The 20326-nt window shown below is 41.7% G+C and overlaps 1 protein-coding gene across 1 annotated transcript; it reads left to right on the forward strand.

The window, feature by feature from the left end:
• The first annotated feature begins 1989 nt into the window (after positions 1-1989).
• Positions 1990-2658, forward strand: KCNRG (potassium channel regulator). Its single transcript, XM_044071792.1, has one exon. The coding sequence runs from the start codon at positions 2047-2049 to the stop codon at positions 2620-2622; it is 576 nt and encodes a 191-aa protein (XP_043927727.1). The 5' UTR covers positions 1990-2046; the 3' UTR covers positions 2623-2658.
• Positions 2659-20326: the final 17668 nt, after the last annotated feature.

The raw sequence follows: 20326 nt of genomic DNA on the forward strand, positions 1-20326 counted from the left end.
GAAAAGCACACAGGGACCGGAGCCGAAGGAGGAGACCAACCGACAAGGAGCCGGGGAGAAGCTCGCTTGGCTGGCGGGCCGAAACAGAGGTCTCGGCCCGCCGCCAGGTGCTTCTCCCTCCGGTCCTTTAGTAGCATCCCTCTCCTCTCCAGAAGCGGGAGTTTGAGGAGCAGGAGGGGTGCCACAGGGGAACAACTGTAGCCACAGCAGTCTCGGGAGCGGAGGTCGGAGCCGAAGTCTGGCGGTAAAAGACCCGCCAAGACCAGCTTGACCTCCGCCTCAGTGCCCTGGGGTTGAACCCCTGCACAAATGGAACAACCAGATGTGAGGTGTTCAACCCCGAGACACTTAACACACCGAGTGTGGCCATCAGCGGTGAGAGCTTATGGCCACACTCGAGCATTTCAAAAATAGATTTAGGCTGGTCAGCCATAATCTATAAATCACTAAAGCTACAGAAAGTAACTTAAAATAAAAGGACACACAGGCCTACACACACACTCTACGCAACAGCCAGGGAGGAATAAAATTACTTAATTTAACTCAAATAAAGTCAAAATACACTTATAACAAAGGGAAACCTAAACTTTCACTCAGAAACACTCAAAAAACCAAAAAATTCTCTGATTTTTACAAGAAACAAAATCCACTTAGCTGAGAGCTATGTACCCAAATCCAGTCACCAGCGCGGCAAACGAGATCGGAGGTCATGAGGGTAGAGCAGGGCATTATGGGTGAGGGGAGGAGCTGAGAGCTTGGATCCATAGCTGGAAAACCATGCGGGTTCGGATCCGATATCGGATCCATAACCCACAGGTTGCAGACAAATGAATATCCTACTTCAGATCAGTGTTTGTGATTTCTTTTTTTTTACGATTCATTTTGAATTTTCGATGGTCTGAACATCAATGTTCTTGTCTCGATCAGAACGTCGATGTTCTGAACATTTGATTATTCAAAGTGAATTTATATATATAGATATATATTATATATATATATATATATATATATATATATATAGATATATACACACACACACACAAGTGCACACACTAGATATATATATATCTATATATATATCTGTAGAGAGAGTTACATTAGTATACTGGTGTAAGAGAGACCTAGAGTGCCATGAAATTTGTGAAAATTTTTAAAACTATTTTAACAAGTTACAAGGCCAATAAAACAAGAGCAGTAATTTAAAGTGACAGCAACATAAAAAAAAAAGCAAACTACATTTGTCTTGGTAATACAGCACGTTTATAGAATTTGGGTCTATAAATCTAAGTTGTCATCCAATTGCTTCCTTACCAGTTTCCAGAGTTTCGGGTTATCTTTCGAAATATGATGCTGAGTGTTTAGCTATGCATATTTAATATGGAAACCATTTACCTACTAAATCTATACAAAAAAAAAAAAAAAAAAAAAAAAACAGATATACTCAAGATGGCTATTGTGGAGTAGACTGTGTTTGTCTTCCTGCCTTTCAGAAACCCTAGCCTTCATACTTTATACTTCATACAAACACAGGTATACTCTACCAGTCAAGACAGTCATCCCCATCTTGCTTCAACTCGGGTAACAAGTCAGATAAGGTAACATCCATCCAAGAATGAGATTCTGTTTTAAGGCAGATGGAGGAAGTGCACAAAAGAAAAACAAATTGAAAAATGAAATTTATTTTGAATTACAAAATACATAGGACACACTGTTGCAGAGTTCCTCAGTTATCAGTGAAACTGTAATATGTTTCTTTGGGTTGGGTTTCAGAAAACATGATACTGCAGACATGTTTATTGATATTACAGCTTCCAAGTCAGCTTTAATGCACATCACTTACGTCAAGAAAAACTTCCTAGCAACTTGCAACTTTAAACAAAGCCTTGTGTGTTTGTTTTTTAGTGTTGCTTAGTAATCTCACAATTGCTTTGAGGCTATACAATGGTAATAAATGCCAGTTTCTTTTAACATGTTAAGCAGTCTGAAAAACTAGTCAGCACATATTGTCTGACAGGTAAATTGTAATAACTCAGTATAGAGAGAGACATGAGTAACCAAGAAGTTGTAAATCTCAATGTTGGAGGAGTGAAATATGCAACATTAAATTCAACTTTGAGAAAATACCCAGGTTCCAAACTAGCACGTTTGGCAGAAGGGAATGATGCTGACTTCAGACTGATAAATGGACAGGTCTTTGTAGACAGAGATGGAGATCTTTTTCGATATTTTTTGGATTACCTGCGGACTGGCCAGCTCTCACTGCCTTCTGATTTCTCTGAGTATGAAAGGCTTATCCGGGAGGCAGACTTCTATGAACTGCACTCCCTAGCTAATGTCCTAAGCCAGGAAACTCCTAGGCAGAGGCTGGAAATTATGGAAGTAAGGTTCTCCATCCAGGAATCTCATTCATTCTTCAGAATTTTTTGTTCTTCTAGTAGCACCATCGAAATGCTGGCAGGCCGTATTTCTTTGTTTGCAGAACAGACAGGTCAGAGCTGGGGTTATCCTCACTTATCTCAGAAACCCATGGCTCCTATACCCCTGAAGAGACCTTCCCACCATGACCTGGTCTTTCACTGTGGTACCGATTACTCTGTTGGAGAGGAATTTGCAGCAAGGTAATCCAGTTATTCTTATCTTCTCAGGCTTGAAGGCAGATTAACAGCTTTCCTTACTATTAAGATTAATTACATAGTGCATCTGTGAAACATTTAAAACCTGTAGAGCTAACATGGTAAATATCACAAATTTTTTTTTAAACTGGAAACATGCATTTAAAAATGCATTTTAAACCAATACAGGCATTACTTTATACACTGCATTTAGAAGCAAAGCATAAGTTCTTGAGCAGCCCCACTCACTTCTTGAAGAACCACATTTTAACAGAAGGGAGACAGATTATGAAAGGAAATGTTGTAGAGTAAGCTATTGCAAAATGGTTTTAAATGTTATTTTATATTATTCTGTGTATAGCTCTAAAGAGCAGACAAAGGAGAGCAACAGATTTGGAACAAAGTTTTTTATATAATGTCCCTGTGAAATTAACAGTATAATGTTTATACAGCAAAAGTAATGCAGTATCAAATAACTTGCATTTCATAACAGAACTACACATATAATAAAATATTATCAGTAACTACTCGTGAAGGTATTACTTTCGTTTAGCTTCTTTCTAAATAGATCCCAGTCCATGTTTAGTGCAGTCAAACTTTCCACAGTTCACTCCTTGTGCCACTGCTGGGAATCCCTATTACATGTAAGCAACAGTCTTTTTGAAGCAAAATGCTAGCCCTTATCCTAAACACTTCTAACATACACTATCATTTCATCTCTGAGCAGATAAGTTAGCTGTCTGAAAGATGTTACATCTTCAGCATGTTTTTTTCTTTAGTGCTAATATTTCTAGTGTCTTTCTTTCTTCTGGGGCCCCTTAAATCTAAGATTTTTTGTTTCAGATCAGGTACTAGTTTTGCTGACGTTTGTTGAACTGCTTTTGCCCAATGTATTTTTTTTTCCAGAAATGCAACTACCATGAACTGGATCCAGTATTTTAAATGCAATATTACTGGAAATCTACATGGTGATATCATTAACCTAGGTTGTATCTACGCATGCAATCCCACTATCTGCCTTACTTTATCAAGCCTGGCCACCACATTCAGCCAATTTAAGTAATCAGTTGTGATTAACTTAAGTCACTTTCTTTGTAATATACAGCATCTACCATCTCATCTTATATCCAAGCTTACAACTGTTAGATGCCAGTGTGTACCTCATCTAGTTAATACAAGTCTAACCCATATCTGTGACTTTTCCTAGAGTCAGTGCTAAGTTTATTGTATACTGTTCAGTCATCTGCAGAAAGGCAGATCCTCTAACGGATGTCAGCAGTGTTACTGCTGTACAGGAATGGATCTAAGATTAGTTTTTTTGTGGGTCTATCAGTCTCTCTGTCCCTCTCAGTGCAGCTTAGACACTTCTTCCCTTCCCTCCAGCATCAGTTCTACTTGGACAGTTAAAAATTGGTTATATTTGTTTTACGTGACCATTTTTGCACAAGGTACTATTTGCTGAAATGGGATTCATTAAATCACATGTTGCTAAACATATCTCATCATAACCAACCTTTGTGTATTACAGTGGCAGCTAGTGACTTCAAAGCAGCTGAGGAATAGGGTGCTCCAGGATACAAATGAGTGGGGGGTTTACTATAATGCGGCAGAGCTATATTACAGCAAACTGTTGACTGTTAAGAGAAGCAGAGTTGAGTCACTTTCATTCAGATTGTCACAGTATCTGCTTAGTATAGCAACTTTGCCTATATACAATCCAGTTTTCTAATTGTAATCAGATAAAAATAACTTATTGGTACTGTATTTAGCCTGTTCTATGCAAACACACACTAGTCCTACCAAGACAAATTAATGACTGATTAAATATGATGAAAGGATATCTGGTTAGTTTCACCTACTAACTCTTCTTGCCCAACACCACTGTAGCCACTTGACTGACTGTGCATACTTCAGCTATTCAATTTACAATCGCATAAATACACAAATAGTCACTGTAATATGCTTCAGATATTGCACTCAGATGTATACAGTTCAGCCCACTGTAATCATGGTGTGTCCTCCAGTTACAGTAACTTTAATGACTGCACATTCCACAGATGTTTGATAGTGATCCAATCTAAGTGAGACCCAGTAATACATTTTAACTTACCAGATTCATGCAGTACAACCCTGCCTCATGAACACATGCCCACATTTGCACACTTCTATATGCGTGCAACTTACACACTTCTATATGCATGCAGACACGTACGAACAAGATGTCCAACCACTGCAGACATTTTATTGAGTACATTTCAAATACCTCAAATGAAATGAATGAATGCATAGGATCATAGGAGATTACTAGGCTATCGACCCGGATGTCATTTTAAGCCTAGCCATTTCATCCCAATGTTATACTATAGAAATGCTAGTCAACACCAAAGATTCCATTTAGTGGACACTGTCCATGTCCAGAAGGGTTGTGGGCTCTACTCAAAGTAAGAATTTATGGTGCCCCATCCACTCACACAGGTTCCTCAAACAATGTCGGAGGTGCTCTTTTTCACATGAATTGATAGCCTGTTCCAAAGACGCAGCAGTCACTAGGAGAAAAATCTGTCCCTCCAACATGTACATTTAAGTTGCAGGCCATATTTAGGTCCCTGGAATGGGTAGCCTTAGTCCTGTTTGATTTATGGATATGCAAGTCATTAGGTTTGGGTCTTGGATTGCTCTGCAGGCCAGGCACAAGTCTCCCCTATGAAGCCTACACAATATGGAGTATAGTGAGAAGGACTTTAGTCGGTCTGTGTAAGGCACATGCTGGAGCCCCTTGATCTTCATTAGAAACCTCTGAAGTCTCTCTAATTGCTGCAAGTGCTTAGTACAGTACATGCCAAACAGGGCATTATACTCAATTATGAGCCAGATAAGTGCTGAGTATGGGAGGCTGTAACTTCTTTTGTTCTTGAGGCCATGTCTTTACTAATCAAGTGTGCTACATAGAAAGCTTTCCTTTCTACAGTAGACAAATGGTGGTCGAAGTTAAGGTCACAGTCAACATGTGATCCCAGGTCTCTTAGCACTTCATGGGTACTTAGAGCATTCTTGTTGATTTGACAGTGAGAGAGTGCATTGTTTGTACTGAAGGGAATGATTATGCATTTCTTTGCATTCAGTTTGGGACTGTGACTAATGCACCAGTCACTGGTCTGCATGAGACCCTCCTGGAGTATACTGACATTATTTGGGGATTCAATGACTGCACCTAGTTTGCAAGTCAGCTGCAGACTTGGTCAGCCACAACCCCTTAGATTTGACCTGAACTTCTGAGAAGTATATACCAAACAATAGGGGGCGCAGCACTGACCCCTGTGGCACCCCACTGGTAACAGATCTGCTGGTTGATGTGGAGTCACCCACTTTGATACTGTGTGTCCAGTCTGGTAGCCATTTGGCAACCCATCTTACAATGAAGGGGTTTACATTGTTAAGTTTATTGGTAATGCCTGAATGTGGGATTGTGTTGAAAGCCTTTCCCAGGTCGAGGTACTGTGTGTGCACAGATTTGCCCTCATCAGTGGTCTTGGTCACATTTTCAAAGAAATCCACCAGATTTAACAGGCAGGATCTGCCCTTCACGAAGCTGAATTGGGTAAGGTCCATGATTTGGAGATCACCTGTGTCTTTACGAGTTCCATAATGATATGTTCCATGGCCTTACAGATGAGCCTGGTCAGGCTTATGGGTCTTTAAATCCCCAGGTCTGTTGCTTTGCCACCTTTGTGGAGGGGAATAACTGTTGCTGTTCTCCATTCTGCAGGAACAAAGCCTCTGGTTAGGCTATGATTGAAAAGGCTACTTAGTGGTGATGCTAGTTCATGTCTTAGTCAGTTTTTAAGACAGCCTGGGATGTCTTCTGGTCCCATAGAGGCTGTTTTTTTTTTGCCTTGGACAATGCTCTGAGGATCTGTCCTTCAGATATGGTGGGGGGAGGGGTTTGGGGGAAGGGATAAAGGAGTGAAATGTTTGCCAAACCTATTATCAAGTAGGTTTGCTATCTCTGTGGGGGGTCAGTGTGGGATACCATTGGCCACTAGTTCTGCACATGCTTGGGTCCTACCCTTTAGATTATGTATGTAGCTGTAAAAGGCCTTATGGTTATCCTTGGCTATACTTGCCAAGTTTCTCTCAAAGGGGCCTTTGGAGGATTTGACAAGTTCTCTTATTTGCCTGTTGAGGCTGAGGAGGGTGCTTTTCCATTGTTGGGGCCTTACCTAATAACCACTAGAATATTTTTCAACTCAGTCCTTTCATGCACATAAATGGAAGCCCATTACAACACCTCTACATGTGTACACAGACACACACTTTTTCCTATGCTCAGAGGAGTCCATCCACTTTTCACTTTCATTCAGGCTGCCAAAGGTACCTGTCACCCGAGTGAGCCTGAACCAGTAGGTGGCAGCTCCTCAATGCTTTAACTAGCAGTCCAGCTAGCCTTCTAGACAGTAATTTCTGCCCCCCTCAAAATAGCAGTTTGCAATAAGCATAATGACCTTATTTGTCATTTGGAAGTATTCCTTGATGGTTCTAACTTTGGGCTGTTTTAGCAAACAACGCAGCTGAGTAAGCATTTTTTTTTTTTTTTAACAGAAATTGTACACAGTAGCATGTACAGAGTTCCAAGTCTCTGAAACATTAAGTTTTTTTTTTGCCAAGAAGCTTCTTCATTTCCCAGGATAGGAACAAAGACTACTAGCAAACAGACTTCTGTTGACAGTCCCTACTCCTGTGGAATTCAGTGTTTTTGGAAAGTTTGCTAAAGTAGCTCCATCAGCCACATCAAAACGATTCATGAGTTTTTTTTTTTTTTTAAAGGCCCACCTAGATTTTACTATTTGATTCAGTCAACATATTTACCAATTTATTGGATTTTTTTTTGTAATATGCAATGTGCTTAGGTCTAACTATTGTGCTTTACTGCTTGTCTACCGTACACAACACTGATGACAAGTCAGTGCCAGTATGCTTATGATTTCAGCTTGCCAAAATTTTGAATGGATTTTATAATGGCAACAAAACCCAGCTTACAGACAAAAATGAAAGTTATATACTTACCATAGTACTACATCCGTATTGTCTTCAGTCTCAACTTGTGGGTTAATAGATCAGAGGGCAGCATGCTACACTCTTCAGCTCCAAAGTGCTGCCCCCTCACCCATAATGCATTGCCCTCCCTGACTTTCCTCAGATCAAGTTTGCTCTATCATGGTCCAGGAAACAAGAGGAGGTAACCATGTTCCAAGAAATGGAGGAAAAACTCCTATTTATGAAGGCAAGAAGGAAACTGCACAAATACTCATGAAAGGTAGGCTTCTGGATGGTCTGCACAGTCAACCAGAAGTAACCAAAAATATGCCAGTCCAGAAGGGGGAATGGCAGGAGGGATGGTTGAAATGGACAAAGGACAACATGGATCTAGCATTATGGTAAGCAAATAACTTTTATATCTGAAGTTGCGTTTTCTGTCCACCTCAACCTGTGGGACAGGGTCCCCAGCCAGTCAAACAAGGGAAGCATCAGGAAAAACCATTCTGCAAAATGATAGAGCCAAAGGTAGACCTGGATCTGGACTGAATATCTAATTTGTAATGATAGTCTTTCACACAGGTTTACCCAATGTAGTACTGGAGAAGGAAACAAAGCTGGTTTGAATATCTAAAGGTTTTAGTTCTGCCCAAATAAAACCTCAGTTGACAAACATTCAAACAGTGGATCAACTATTCCTTTATTACTGAAACTGGGAAAGAAAACAGGTAAAGGGATTGGCTGATTCAAGCTTGACTCAGAGGCCACCTTGGGTGTGAAAGAAGGATTGCTATACAGAGACACCCTGTCCTTATGAAAAATAAAAGAAAGTATACAAGACAAGGTCTGAAGTTCCAAAATCCTCTTTGCAGAAGTAGTGGCCACCAAAGACAGTCTTCCAAAAAAGCAGCTTCAAATCTATGGTAGCGGCGGATTCGAAGGGAGGTCTAGTCAAAACACGCAAGCCTAGTGTCAAATCCCAAGGAGGAACTGGATTAGGTAAGGGGGCTAAAGAAGGTACCATTCAGGAAATCTTTTGATAGTATTTGCAAAGCAACAGATACATTACGCATGCCCACATGAAAATTAGATATGGCAGCTAACTGAACTCCGACAGTAGAATAGCTGAGACCAGAATGAAACGGATCCACCAGGAAATAGAAGACTGTGTCCAAAGGAGTAGAGAACAGGTCTTGGCCAAAAGGTTTAGATCCTAACAGAAAGTCTTTTCCATTTGCTAGTGCAACCCTTCCTGGTTGAAGGCTTCTAGGAAGACAGGATGTAGACAACTCTCTTACAGGGCCTGGTATCCCTGGCCAACAAAGTGGTCAATTTGAGATTTAGGTAAAGTTGACACGAGGGATGAGAAATCATCTCTGGAACAGGGGATCAGGACCCAAGGAGGATGCAACACATGAAACCACAGAAAGGGTAACCATACTTGTCTCGGACAAAAAGGAGCTACAAGGATCACAATAGCTCTGCTACAGGCCACTTTCTTAAGAAACTTTATCAAAGATGTCAGAAGATAGACGTCTAGAAGACCCAGGGGCCAAGCATGAAGAGTGTCCCTCTAACTATCCTTCGAGATATCAGGGAAAAGTAGTTGTTGTAGGTGGTGGAGGGGGACACAGATAACAGCAAGGTTAATCCCAGCAGCTGAACACTTGTGCCACTGTTGCTGGACTGAAGGACCACTTGTAAGGCATGAGAATGTTCCTGCTCAAGTTGTCTGCTAGTATGCTGGATTTCCCGAGGATGTGAGCTGCTATCAGAAATCATTGTGAAGACACCCATCCACTGCCACACCCTCAGCCTCTTGACACAGGGAATATGAGCAGGTCCCCCCCGCGCACGCACACAGTTTATGCACCATACCACCTTGATAATGTCGGGTGGTGTAGCTATCACACCCTTGAGGCGGAAGTCCTGAAAACCTGCAATGCTAGGACTGCTCTCATCACCAAGACATTGATGCAAAGACTGGCCTCCACCTGGGACCAGATACCTTGGGATGGTCTTCCCTTCAAAAATGCCCCCGCCCTAGGAGGGAAGTATCTGTGATAACCATGGCCTAGGGCTGAGGGCAAACAAAAAAGACGACCTGCTGAAACCTGGTGAGTGGCAACATATATTGATAGGATGAATGAGAACTCCCATGGAGTGAGATGAAACTAACCACTGGACTAATAAGGTCTACTGAAGAACTTTCGTGAAGAACCCTACCAGCAGCAGAAGACAAACAGATATGGCCATCAAGCCAAGGAGCCAAAGAATTAAGCAAGCTAGAGACCTCTATGAATTTTGAACTTGGCTGTCTTGAATCTGCAGAGAGGTTAGTCTAAAGGAAGGCAGTTTGGCAATTTGGTTTATGGTATCAGATTGCAACCAAGGAACTCCAGGATTTGTACCAGTTACAGGCTGGACTTGTAATTCACAGTGATGCCAAAAGATAAAGTTGGAGCAATTAGTCCCTAGCCTGGATTAGACATGCCAATGAGGTTAACAGTAGGAGCCAGTTGTCCAGGTAAGGAAAGACCCAGAAGTCCAGCCATACAACTGAACACCCGGGGGGATCTGGTGAGCCCAAAAAGCAGTGCTCGAAACTGGCAATGGCTGTCTTCTAAATAGAAGTGCAGGAATGTCCTGGAATGCCTAGCTATCTTTATGTGACAGCAGACGTCCTCAAGGTCTACTGAGCACATCCATTTTTCCTTCCTCAGGAGAGGGAGAATAGACTTCAATGTCAGCATTTGTAACTTTGCCTTTTTTACATAAAAATTCAGCTTGGTGAGATCCAGAATGGGCTTGATGTCTTTTTTTTTGGCACTAAAGAATCTTGTCACTGGATCCTGTTTTCTGGTGGGATCTCTTGGATGACTATTCAAAAGCAGTTTTCCTACTTTCACTGCAGGGAAGGGATCTTTGAATTTCACTTCGACTGTATAGGAAGAGGAAGGGACTGGAATAATGCCGCTTTCTAGAAATTACTCTCAGCACCTAAATGTCCAATGTGATGGCCTCCCAAGCTTTTGAGTGGAGAGTGAAGTGCACTCTAGATGCCTCCACAGAGAGGCAGCCAGGCAATCCTTCAGGAATGCTGGAAAGGCATACTGAAGAAGTGTCCTCAGAAGCTACAATTCTGTGGACTGCCTTCCCCAGGAGGACATCTACTGAATCCCCCCCTACCATGGGGTCTACTTCAATAGCAGTATCTTGGAAAAACTGTCACAATTTGTGGGGGGGTCCCCAATTCTGGTTTCAGGAAAAGGTCCTTTGTGGGGAGAACTGGACTCCTGTGTAGGCACGGTCTTTCCTTCTTGTTCACTCCTGATCAATGTCATCTTTTACTTGAAACCAAAGAGCAGAACCACTGAAAGGAGCATCTACAAAGCATATTTTGAAGCAGTCTACAAAGTTACATAAGCACATACAGGCATGGCTGCACATACCAATACCTACTGTAAAATCCATACCATCTGCAGCATTTGAGAAAAACTTCATATACATTTGAGATGAAATCAACTGTGGACAACTGAGACTACAGGGTTTGCTGTGTCACAGTATTAGACATCGCAGATAAGATCCCTTTGGACCCTTGTCCCATTTTTTGGGGTGGACCACAGAACTCTCCATACAGATTTCTTTCTTGATGGCTACAACAACCACAACAGTATCCACCACGGATCCCTTGTTCCAAAATGGTCTATCCTAGGGAGGGACTAGGAAGACACCCAGGATGTGGATGGGCCCAAGCAAAAAACCAAGACTTTTCATAGGTTGGTACTAGGCTATCAGCCCTAGGGCTGATCTCTGGGTCAAGAACCTATCCCTCCAGGGTCCAGACATGGGACTGCTCTTGTTTGGCATCTACTTCTCTGAAGTACAGGCCAACACTAAGGGACTCTGCAAACTGGGAGCCATTAATGAATCCCCAAATGATGTGCATACTCTACAAAAGGGCCTTACAGAAACAGATGCTTGGTGCCAGCGCCATGGGCTCAAGCTCAATGCCAAGAAATGTATAGTTATCCCCTTTGGGGAAAAAACATGTACCCCTGAATTACCATATAGGTGGCAGTACACTAAGCATCAAAAGTGTGATGAGACTTAGGGACACAGGTGAACAGTGGTCTCACCTTCGATAACCACATCGCCACAACAGTCTGGAAATCCTATGTGGCACACATCAGCACCAAGGGCTTTTCATCCAGAAAAAAGGAGGTCATTGTCCCACTGTACTCATCCCTCATTAGACCCATTATAGAATACAACGCCCCATTTGGTATGCACCTCAAGACATCTGCAACTGGAAAGGCCACAGAAATACCCCACTAAAATAATCACATGCCTAAAGCAGATGCCCTACGCTGACAGCCTTAAACTCCAGCTATACTCTGTTGCATATAGTCTACTCAGAGGCGACCTCTGCTTAACATACAAGGCCATGTCAAACCCAGAGCTGTTGGACATGCTACACAAAGAAATCTCAATCCCTGAGCCACATGCTCCAGGGATCTAAACCTTGTCATCACAAACAAAACATGCTGGAGGGATAGGTTCCTGACCCAGAGACTCCACAGACTGTGGAATAGAGTGTGCCTCTTTGTCCCTCTTCAAAAGGAACCTTGACGATTGGATGGGAGAAAGGAAATTCACCCTGGGGATCAAGTCAGTCGCCCTGCTAGACAGTGGTCCAGGGAAGTAAACAGTGTGGGAAGAAATAGCCAGGGAATTGTTATGGCTAGGCTTGTATAGGCCCTAGGGCTGATAGCCTAGTACCAACCTATGATGCTGAAAAGGGATCAAGGTGATGTAGGGAGGCCCAATGAATGAATATTTTTCCATTTACTTGCATAAAGCTTGCGAGTAGATGGTTTATGAGATGATAAAAGTATGCCTCTAACTGGGGGAGAGAAGATATCATGCCTGACCATTAATGGAATTAGGGAAACCAAGCTGTCAGCTTGAGAGTTGTAATGTCTGGGTGACTGATGCCAGTCGGGTGTGACAGGTCTGGAACTGGATCCAGAATCTGAGGTCCTTGTATCAAATGAGGTAACGGGAAGGAGAACCAAATTTACCGAGGCCAAAAGGAGGCAATGAGAATGACTTTGCTCTTCAACTTGACTGCTTTCTTCAGAAATTTGGGAATTAATGGGGTCGGAAGAAAGACGTAAAGGAGACCAGGTGGTCAATTGTGAAGAGCATCCCTCAGTAATTCCCCCTCTGGGGGAGGGATAAGGGCAAAGTAGCTGCTGCATTTGTTGTTCAGAGGGGAGGCAAAAAGGTCACAGCAAGGCTAGCCCCATGCTTGTAAAATCCTTTGACACTTGTCTGTCACATTGGACTTCCCCAGAATATGCGTTGTGATCAGAAAGCAGTTGGAAGATATCACCAACTGCCCTATTCTGAGGGCTTCTCAGCATAAGGGATAAGATCCGGTCCCCCCAGTTTGTTGATGTATGAGAATGCTGTCATGTTTGTCTGAATCACGATCGTCCCTACAGGCAGTGTGTCTTGAAATGCTCAATGCTAATAGCACAGTTCTCATCTCTAGAATATTTATGTTCAGACTGGCCTCTAATGGGGACCAAGTGCCTTGAACTGCCTTCCCCTGGCAATGCCTCTCCTACCCGAGCTGGGATGCATCACTGGTCATTGGCCTTTGGTTAAGGGAGAAAGGGTACCTTTGTAGAACTTGATTTGAATGACTCCACCATAGGAGATCTCTTTTGCATGCGTTGGTGATTAATATTTATGTGAATGATGGACAATTGTACTGCAAGTAAACATTGTAAAATTCTCATGTGAAACCTGGCTAGGGGGAAGCCACCACTGATCTTAATCCTGAAGAACTAGTCATGCTGGACCTGTTTCTTTGTAATACTGTAAGGACATGAGTCTGGACAATTTCCAGTTGGGACGGAGGGAGTGAGGCAATGGAGGTTTTGCATCTAAACGCAATGGTTAGAATTTGTGTTGGTTCCAGAATGGATTTGTTGAAGTTGACTGATGCCTAGATGGTCACATAATTGTAGAACCTTTTGTTTTGCTGTTAGTAGTAGTTGCCTCGTAGTAGCAGAAATTAGCCTGTCGTCCAAGTACAGAAACACCCAGAAACCCTGCAGTCTTAAATAAGCTGGTACTACTGCCATGCATTTGCTGAACACGGTGGTGGCTGTGGTGAGACAAAAGGTCAGAACTCTAAATTGGCAATGGCTGACTTCCAACCATTAGTGAAGGAATCTTCTGGAACATCTGTCCATCTTTAAATGGTAGTATGCATTCTGAAGATCTATAGAGCACATCCAGTCATCCTTTCCTAAAAAATGGAAGAATGGACTGAACTGTGACCATCTGGATATTTTTTTTTTTTTTCAGTTTGCTGAGATCCAAAATTGGTCTCTAGTCCCTTTGTCTTTTTTGGCACTAAAAAGAATCTTGAGAAAAATCCAGATCCTATTTGGTCTGGTGGGACTTATTGGGTGACTTTCTAGCAGTTTTTGAATTTGAATAGCTGCCTGTTCCCTCTGACTGGGTGGAACATCAGGGAATCTCTCTGAACTGAGAGAACGGGAAAAGGGAATTATATAGCTTCTGGAAATTATTCTCTGCACCCAAGTATTGGAAGTGATTTCTTGCCAGGCTTTTAAGTGCAGGGATAAGTGACCCCCAATTCCCTCCAAAGGTAGACAATCGGGCCTCCATTCAGGAATGGTGGAAGGGTTTCCCGAAGAAGGAATCTTGGAAACCCTAATGTTGTGGCATCTTCCATTATTGTTCACCCCCCTGCCCCTGGGGGAACCTTCGCCAGGCATACTTTGGGAAGCCCCCTGTGACTTCCTTAACTACATTTTGCCCGGAACCACATTCGTTACTAAACAAGGACCTCGGAGGAGTGGAAAAACATACCCCTATGGCAGAAAGTTTTCCCATTCTTCTCGCACACGGTTAAAGTGTTTCTAACAGTTGGGCCAAAAAGGGAAGAGCCATCAAAGGGTGCATTAACCAATGAAGACTTGAAGGGCTCTGCAAAAATCGCACAAGCACATCCAGGCGTGCTCTTTTATGGAAATGCCTGAACCCACTGCTCTTGTTGTTCCTTCAGCAACATGAGAAATGAGCCTCACAGATTAATTGGAAATGGATGTCAGGGTAGCCAACAGAGAGATGACAGAATCCCATACCTCTTCAGAAACGGGTCCTGAGAGAGCATCTCACAGCACCTTGATCAGATCTCTCTGCAATCTTGTAAAATGTGCCAGGTAGTTCAAAGACCACTGGGAAAAGGTCGAAGCATAAACTCGCTTCCAGAATCTATCAATCGCCTGCGAGTCCTTTTTGGGGGGATGGATAGAAAAACTTTTTCTAATAGTTCCTTTCTTAGTGGCCACCGATACCACCATGGCATCTACAGTAACTCCCTTAGCCCAAAAAGGCTTATGATTTTGTCTGCCCTCTTTGGAATTGGTTCGGTGGCATCAGAGGCCTTCCACACCTAATGAGAGAGGAATTTGATGAACTTGTCGGTGGGTGGAGATACCTAGGAAGTAAATGGGTGGGTACTCAAAGCCTGCAGGTACACAGATTCCTCAGTTGAAGGACTTCCAACCACCTCTAAGTATTTCCAGGATATCTCCAAAGGGGACAATGTCAAGAGATGACCTGGGGACCCTTCGACCTCACTGAAATCCATGTCTTCTGTAATGGACTTCTGCAAAGGCAGTTTCCTCTTGCACAATTTCTTCTGAGGGGAACTCCTCAGGGGGAACACTAGGGTAGGTTTCAGAAGGGGTAGCTTGAGGTTGCAGTACCTGCTGCCCCTGTGGAGAGGTTGGCTAATGCTTTGGACCTGAAATGGCCAAGTGCAGGGGCTCCAAGGAGGAAGGAACCAACCTGGTACTGGAAGTAGCCAATGTCCTCTTAATGGCCTCGAAGGATGACCCATCAGAAGAGAAGAGGTGCTCTGGGACCGAAAAATACCTCGGCACCAAAGCCCCCCCCGTCCCAATGATGATCCCATTGAGACCAAAGTCAGATCCAAACTCTTCCATGTCAATTGCCTGAGACACCAGAGCTGCTCCAATAAACTGGAAACAGACCCCAGTGATTCAGAAGTAACCAGCAAGCTGCGTCCCCGGGAGAACTCCAGTTCTGACACAACTGAAGTGTTCAGGGAAATTGATATTCAAAAGAAAAGGAGACATTTGGAACGGACAGTCAGTTCCAGAAAGTTTGGAACCAAGGACTTTAAAGTACCTGTGGAAGTTAGAGGAGGATTGGAAGGCAAAGTGGAAGGTGTCTGTGCCTGTCCCAAAGAGGTAGGAACCAGACTGCCAGACACATCTTGGACCCAAAGTATCTTCATCTCCAAACTCTCCACGTCGATTTCAGTGAGACTCCTGGAAGAATGGACAAAGACCACAGAGGGGGACTTTGGTCCATCTAAGAATGGAGACCGTGGCCCATCAGCAAAGAGGTCCAGTGAAGGTGAATACTATGTGCTTGGTAGTGTAGTAAAGGAAGAAGACAAATGTTCCAAAGCAGACGAAGGAATCGGAATTGACAAAGCAGAAATTGGTTCTGAGGTAAGCTTCGGGGTCGAGGATTTTGAAGTCGGCTCTGATATCTCTTTTTTTGGGCTCGGTATGGAGGAAGTACTTGGAACAGCGGCAAAGCACTTCACCTCCGAGGATCTACAGGATGAGGAAGAAGCATGTCCAGATTTATGTTTGGTCTTGTCTGGAGATCCAGATATGGCATGCCCAAAGGAGGAGGGAATAAGGCCTTTCAGAAGTTTATTCTATCTACCAATGTTAGGTGACTGAACGCATGGCAGATAGAATAGTCCTCTTGTGAGTAAAAGGGACCCAGACAATATACACAGAGAATGTTGGTCAGAAAAAAGAATTTTGTGACTGCATTTAGAACATTTTTTGAAACCAAACTGAGCCTTCTCTATCAGCCATCTTTAAGTGAAGTTAGCAATGGCAACACACACACACTTAGAAACAGGAAAAGGTAACCAGAAAAAAGTCAACAGGACAGAAAAGCTTTTTTTTTTTTTTGGAAAAGGAGTTACAAACAATGGTAAACAAGAGACTTGCCAAGCAGTAAGAGAGGAGGTTAAGGGATACCAACAATGGTATGAGAGAGCTAATGGTAGATGGAAGGTCAGAGAAAGGGAGTTAGAACAAGAAAAAATTCAACCTAAAAACATCTGAAAGCTTTGAAAGGATGCGAAAGAAACAAGTTTAGAAGGAAAAAGGAGAAATTTTAAAGTAAAAATTTTGACAAATTTTAAGCTCAAGAGACAGATGGCAATATCACATCAGAAGCTGAAAGTGGCAAACAAGATCTGAGGTAATCTCCCTAAAGAATTATGGGTAAGGGATGTGCTTGAGAGTTTTTTTTTTTTTTTTTTTTTGGAGTCCACGAGCTATAAGAAACGAAAGTCTGTTCCGAGGGATAAGAACTGAACTCACAGGTGATGACAGAATGAAGATTGACAACTTCAAATGATATATTTATCTTGCCATGAATTACTGCACCTCCCAAAGCTACATGCAGCAAAATAAGTACTCATTCCTAATTTTTTTCCCTCGTCTCTCCCATAATGCACTATGAGAGCAAACATTGTGATAAAAAGTAGCCCTACCATTTGTTCTCATTCAATTAGAATGGAACACCTGAACAAAAACTGCCAAGTTTGAGAATCTGCAGTTCATGTTCCATTGACGGTCTGTACTGGGTTTTACAAATGTTCCTACTGATGTATTCTGTGAAGGCAGCTTGCAAAAGTGTCAAATTACTGCAATAAAAATGTTTTTTTTACAAAACAGCAGTTTTGCAAGTTTCAGTTCCTGGCCATGGCCAAGTTACTCCTCCCATCTCCCCTACTTCAATGAGCTAGTCTCTCACATTTCCAGCTTGGATAGCTTCAACTAATCAACTTTGCCAAATTAAAATACATAGCTCAAGCTATGCTATAACAGAATAACTATGCAAAATAACAGTGAGCAGCCAGAATGCAATTAAAATTGAATATTTTACTGTGCACATTTTAAGAAATGGATAGACTGGCCTAAACTCTGGATTAATGTGTGGGAATTTAAGAAATAATTCCAGGGAAATGCTATTCACAAGTGGAGAGACATATGAGAGAACAGTTTTAGTGGCACACCAGGCTATGATTTGTTTGATGTCTCTTGTCATGCAAAGTTGACTTAGTTGAATTTAACCAAGCTGGATATGTGAGGACTCTGGCTCATTGAAGGAGGGGAGATGGGAGAAGTAACTTGGCCAGGAACTGAAACTTGCAAATCTGCTTTTCGTAAAAAAGTCTTTTTTACCTCAGTAATTTGTTGACACACTTGCAAGCTTTTACAAGCTTCGTTCAGAATATGTGTAGTACATCAGTAGGAACAACATTTTTAAAACTCAGTGCAGACCAGTCAATGACACGATCTGCAGACTCTCAAACTTGGCAGTGTTTTTTTTCAGGTATTCCATTCCAAGTGAATGGAATGAGTATTCTTCTCATAATTGGAGCTGCCATAGTGCATTATGGGACAGATTTAGCTTTGCAAAGAAATCTGGATGTCTGCCCCCATGATGGCAAACAAGGATAAAAAAATAAATAAAATTAGGAAGGAGTACTTATTTTGCTGTAGGCAGCTTTGGGAGGTGCAGTAATGCACGTCAAAATAAAAAAATGTGCAAAAAATCAAATGAATTCTTACTAAACTAGTATAAAATAAAACTAAAATAAATGCAAATAAAATTTTTATAAGAAATTACATATTAACAAATACAAGCCTATGTGGTGTAGTGGTAGTGTTGTCGCCTCACAGCAAGAAGTTCTCCCGCTAGATTCTCGGCTGGAGCGTCTTGTGTGTGGAGTCTGCATGTCCTCCCCACGGTAGAGTGGCATTCGAAAGACATGCATGAATGGGTGCGCCTTTGTTGAAGGTTAAACGTCGAGCTGGCACCTAGCTCTAAGAGAAACAATGTCCTAAATAACTTCACTTACAAGGCAAAGTGCTGATGAGTTGTGAAGATACAAATTGCACAATCTCTCTAAGTCTTAAATTGATAATACCCAGTACTGCAGAGTCATTTTACATTACATCATTTTTATCACTTCTTTAATTCCCAGGATAACAGAAACTTGAAATTTACATTTCTTTGTAAGCTGCACCTGGCCAGGAAGCCACTGCAGTACAAGAAGCATTTACATGCAATATCTAGCAATTATCTCAGTCTTAAAGAATTTGCTGTGTACAAGTGTATACATTTTTTACATGCTTTACAGTGTATAAAATGTATCCAAACATACTTCAATAGCTTCCTACACTTTGACAGCAACCATCCCCTCACACAAAAAATGCTGTGCTTATGGAGCAATGTGTGAGAGCATCTATGATGGCGAGTGTTTGGGAATTCTTTAAACTGGAGTGTGATAATATAAAAAAATGTTTAAACAACTTGGTTACCCCATATATTTAATAGATGAAATTATGGGGGAAGTTGTTATAAAAAGGAAAAAAAATGGATATTTAAAAGCACTTTTGGGAGAGACACCAGGTCGGCATATAAATGGGGTAGAGAATTCCATGGATACTCACATTCAGTCTATACACACGCAGACATCCCATGATTTGACATTAGTACAAGAAAGGGGGCATGGTGGGTCTTACTTATAATAACTTTTATTAGTACTTTTTCCACAGAGTCATTTTATTAGAAAGATTTTCTTTAAAAATAGGGGTCTGTTAGAAAATGATAGGGATGTCAGAGAAAATGTGGGTAGTATCCTACTTGTATATATACAGGAAGGCACGCAACTTGAATTATTCTGAGCACCTATTGTGCAAAAGCAAAGGGGTTATATGTATACATGTGGGCACTGTAAATACTGTGCCTACATTTTGGTAACAAACGAGGTCTTCATTAATGATTTCAAATATAGAATGGGGAAATTTTGTTGCAATTCAGAAAGGGTGGTTTATTGTACTATATATGTACACAATGTAGCTGTTTTTACGTGGGAAAAAAAATGACCGTAAACTGAAAATGTATAGGTGAACATGTTAGAAACATTAGAGACCATAGTGAAATTAATGCTCTAGCAAAACAGGTTTCCAATTTTAGTGGACATAATTTCAGGTTCATTGTCCTTGATACAGTACACTTAAATAAAACAGGGGGGGGGGGGGCATACCCACTTATTTTGTAAAAAATGGAATTAGCCTAGCAACTACATTTAAATGCACAGTGTTGGCCAGGCTTGAATGAAACCATTTCTATTAGTAGCATTTTAAAGCTGAAAGCTCTAAATAGTGTGCAACATATTCAGGGTATAAAACTAGTGCAAAATGTTTGTATACATTTTATAAACTGTATTTAACTACATTTGGTTAACAATGTATCAAGTTGAAGTTAATGCAATTTACTGTGGTTATGGGGCGTGTCTCATTTTAACAGATTTGATAGGCAGATGACGTATAAACACTTGGACAGAAAAAATGTTTTTTCTTTTAATAATGTGATAATATATTTGTTTTATGAGCGTATTAATCCTTTTTAAATGCCCTTTGAGTTTTGAACCCAAAGGATTTTATATGGGTTTGAAATGTTATTCTGTTCGAGACGTGCGTTTAGTTTCTAAAGGGGGT

Source organism: Protopterus annectens, chromosome 5.part0 (genome assembly GCF_019279795.1).
Source record: "Protopterus annectens isolate FY-2018-M chromosome 5.part0, PAN1.0, whole genome shotgun sequence".
Classification (NCBI taxonomy): Eukaryota; Metazoa; Chordata; order Ceratodontiformes; family Protopteridae; genus Protopterus; species Protopterus annectens.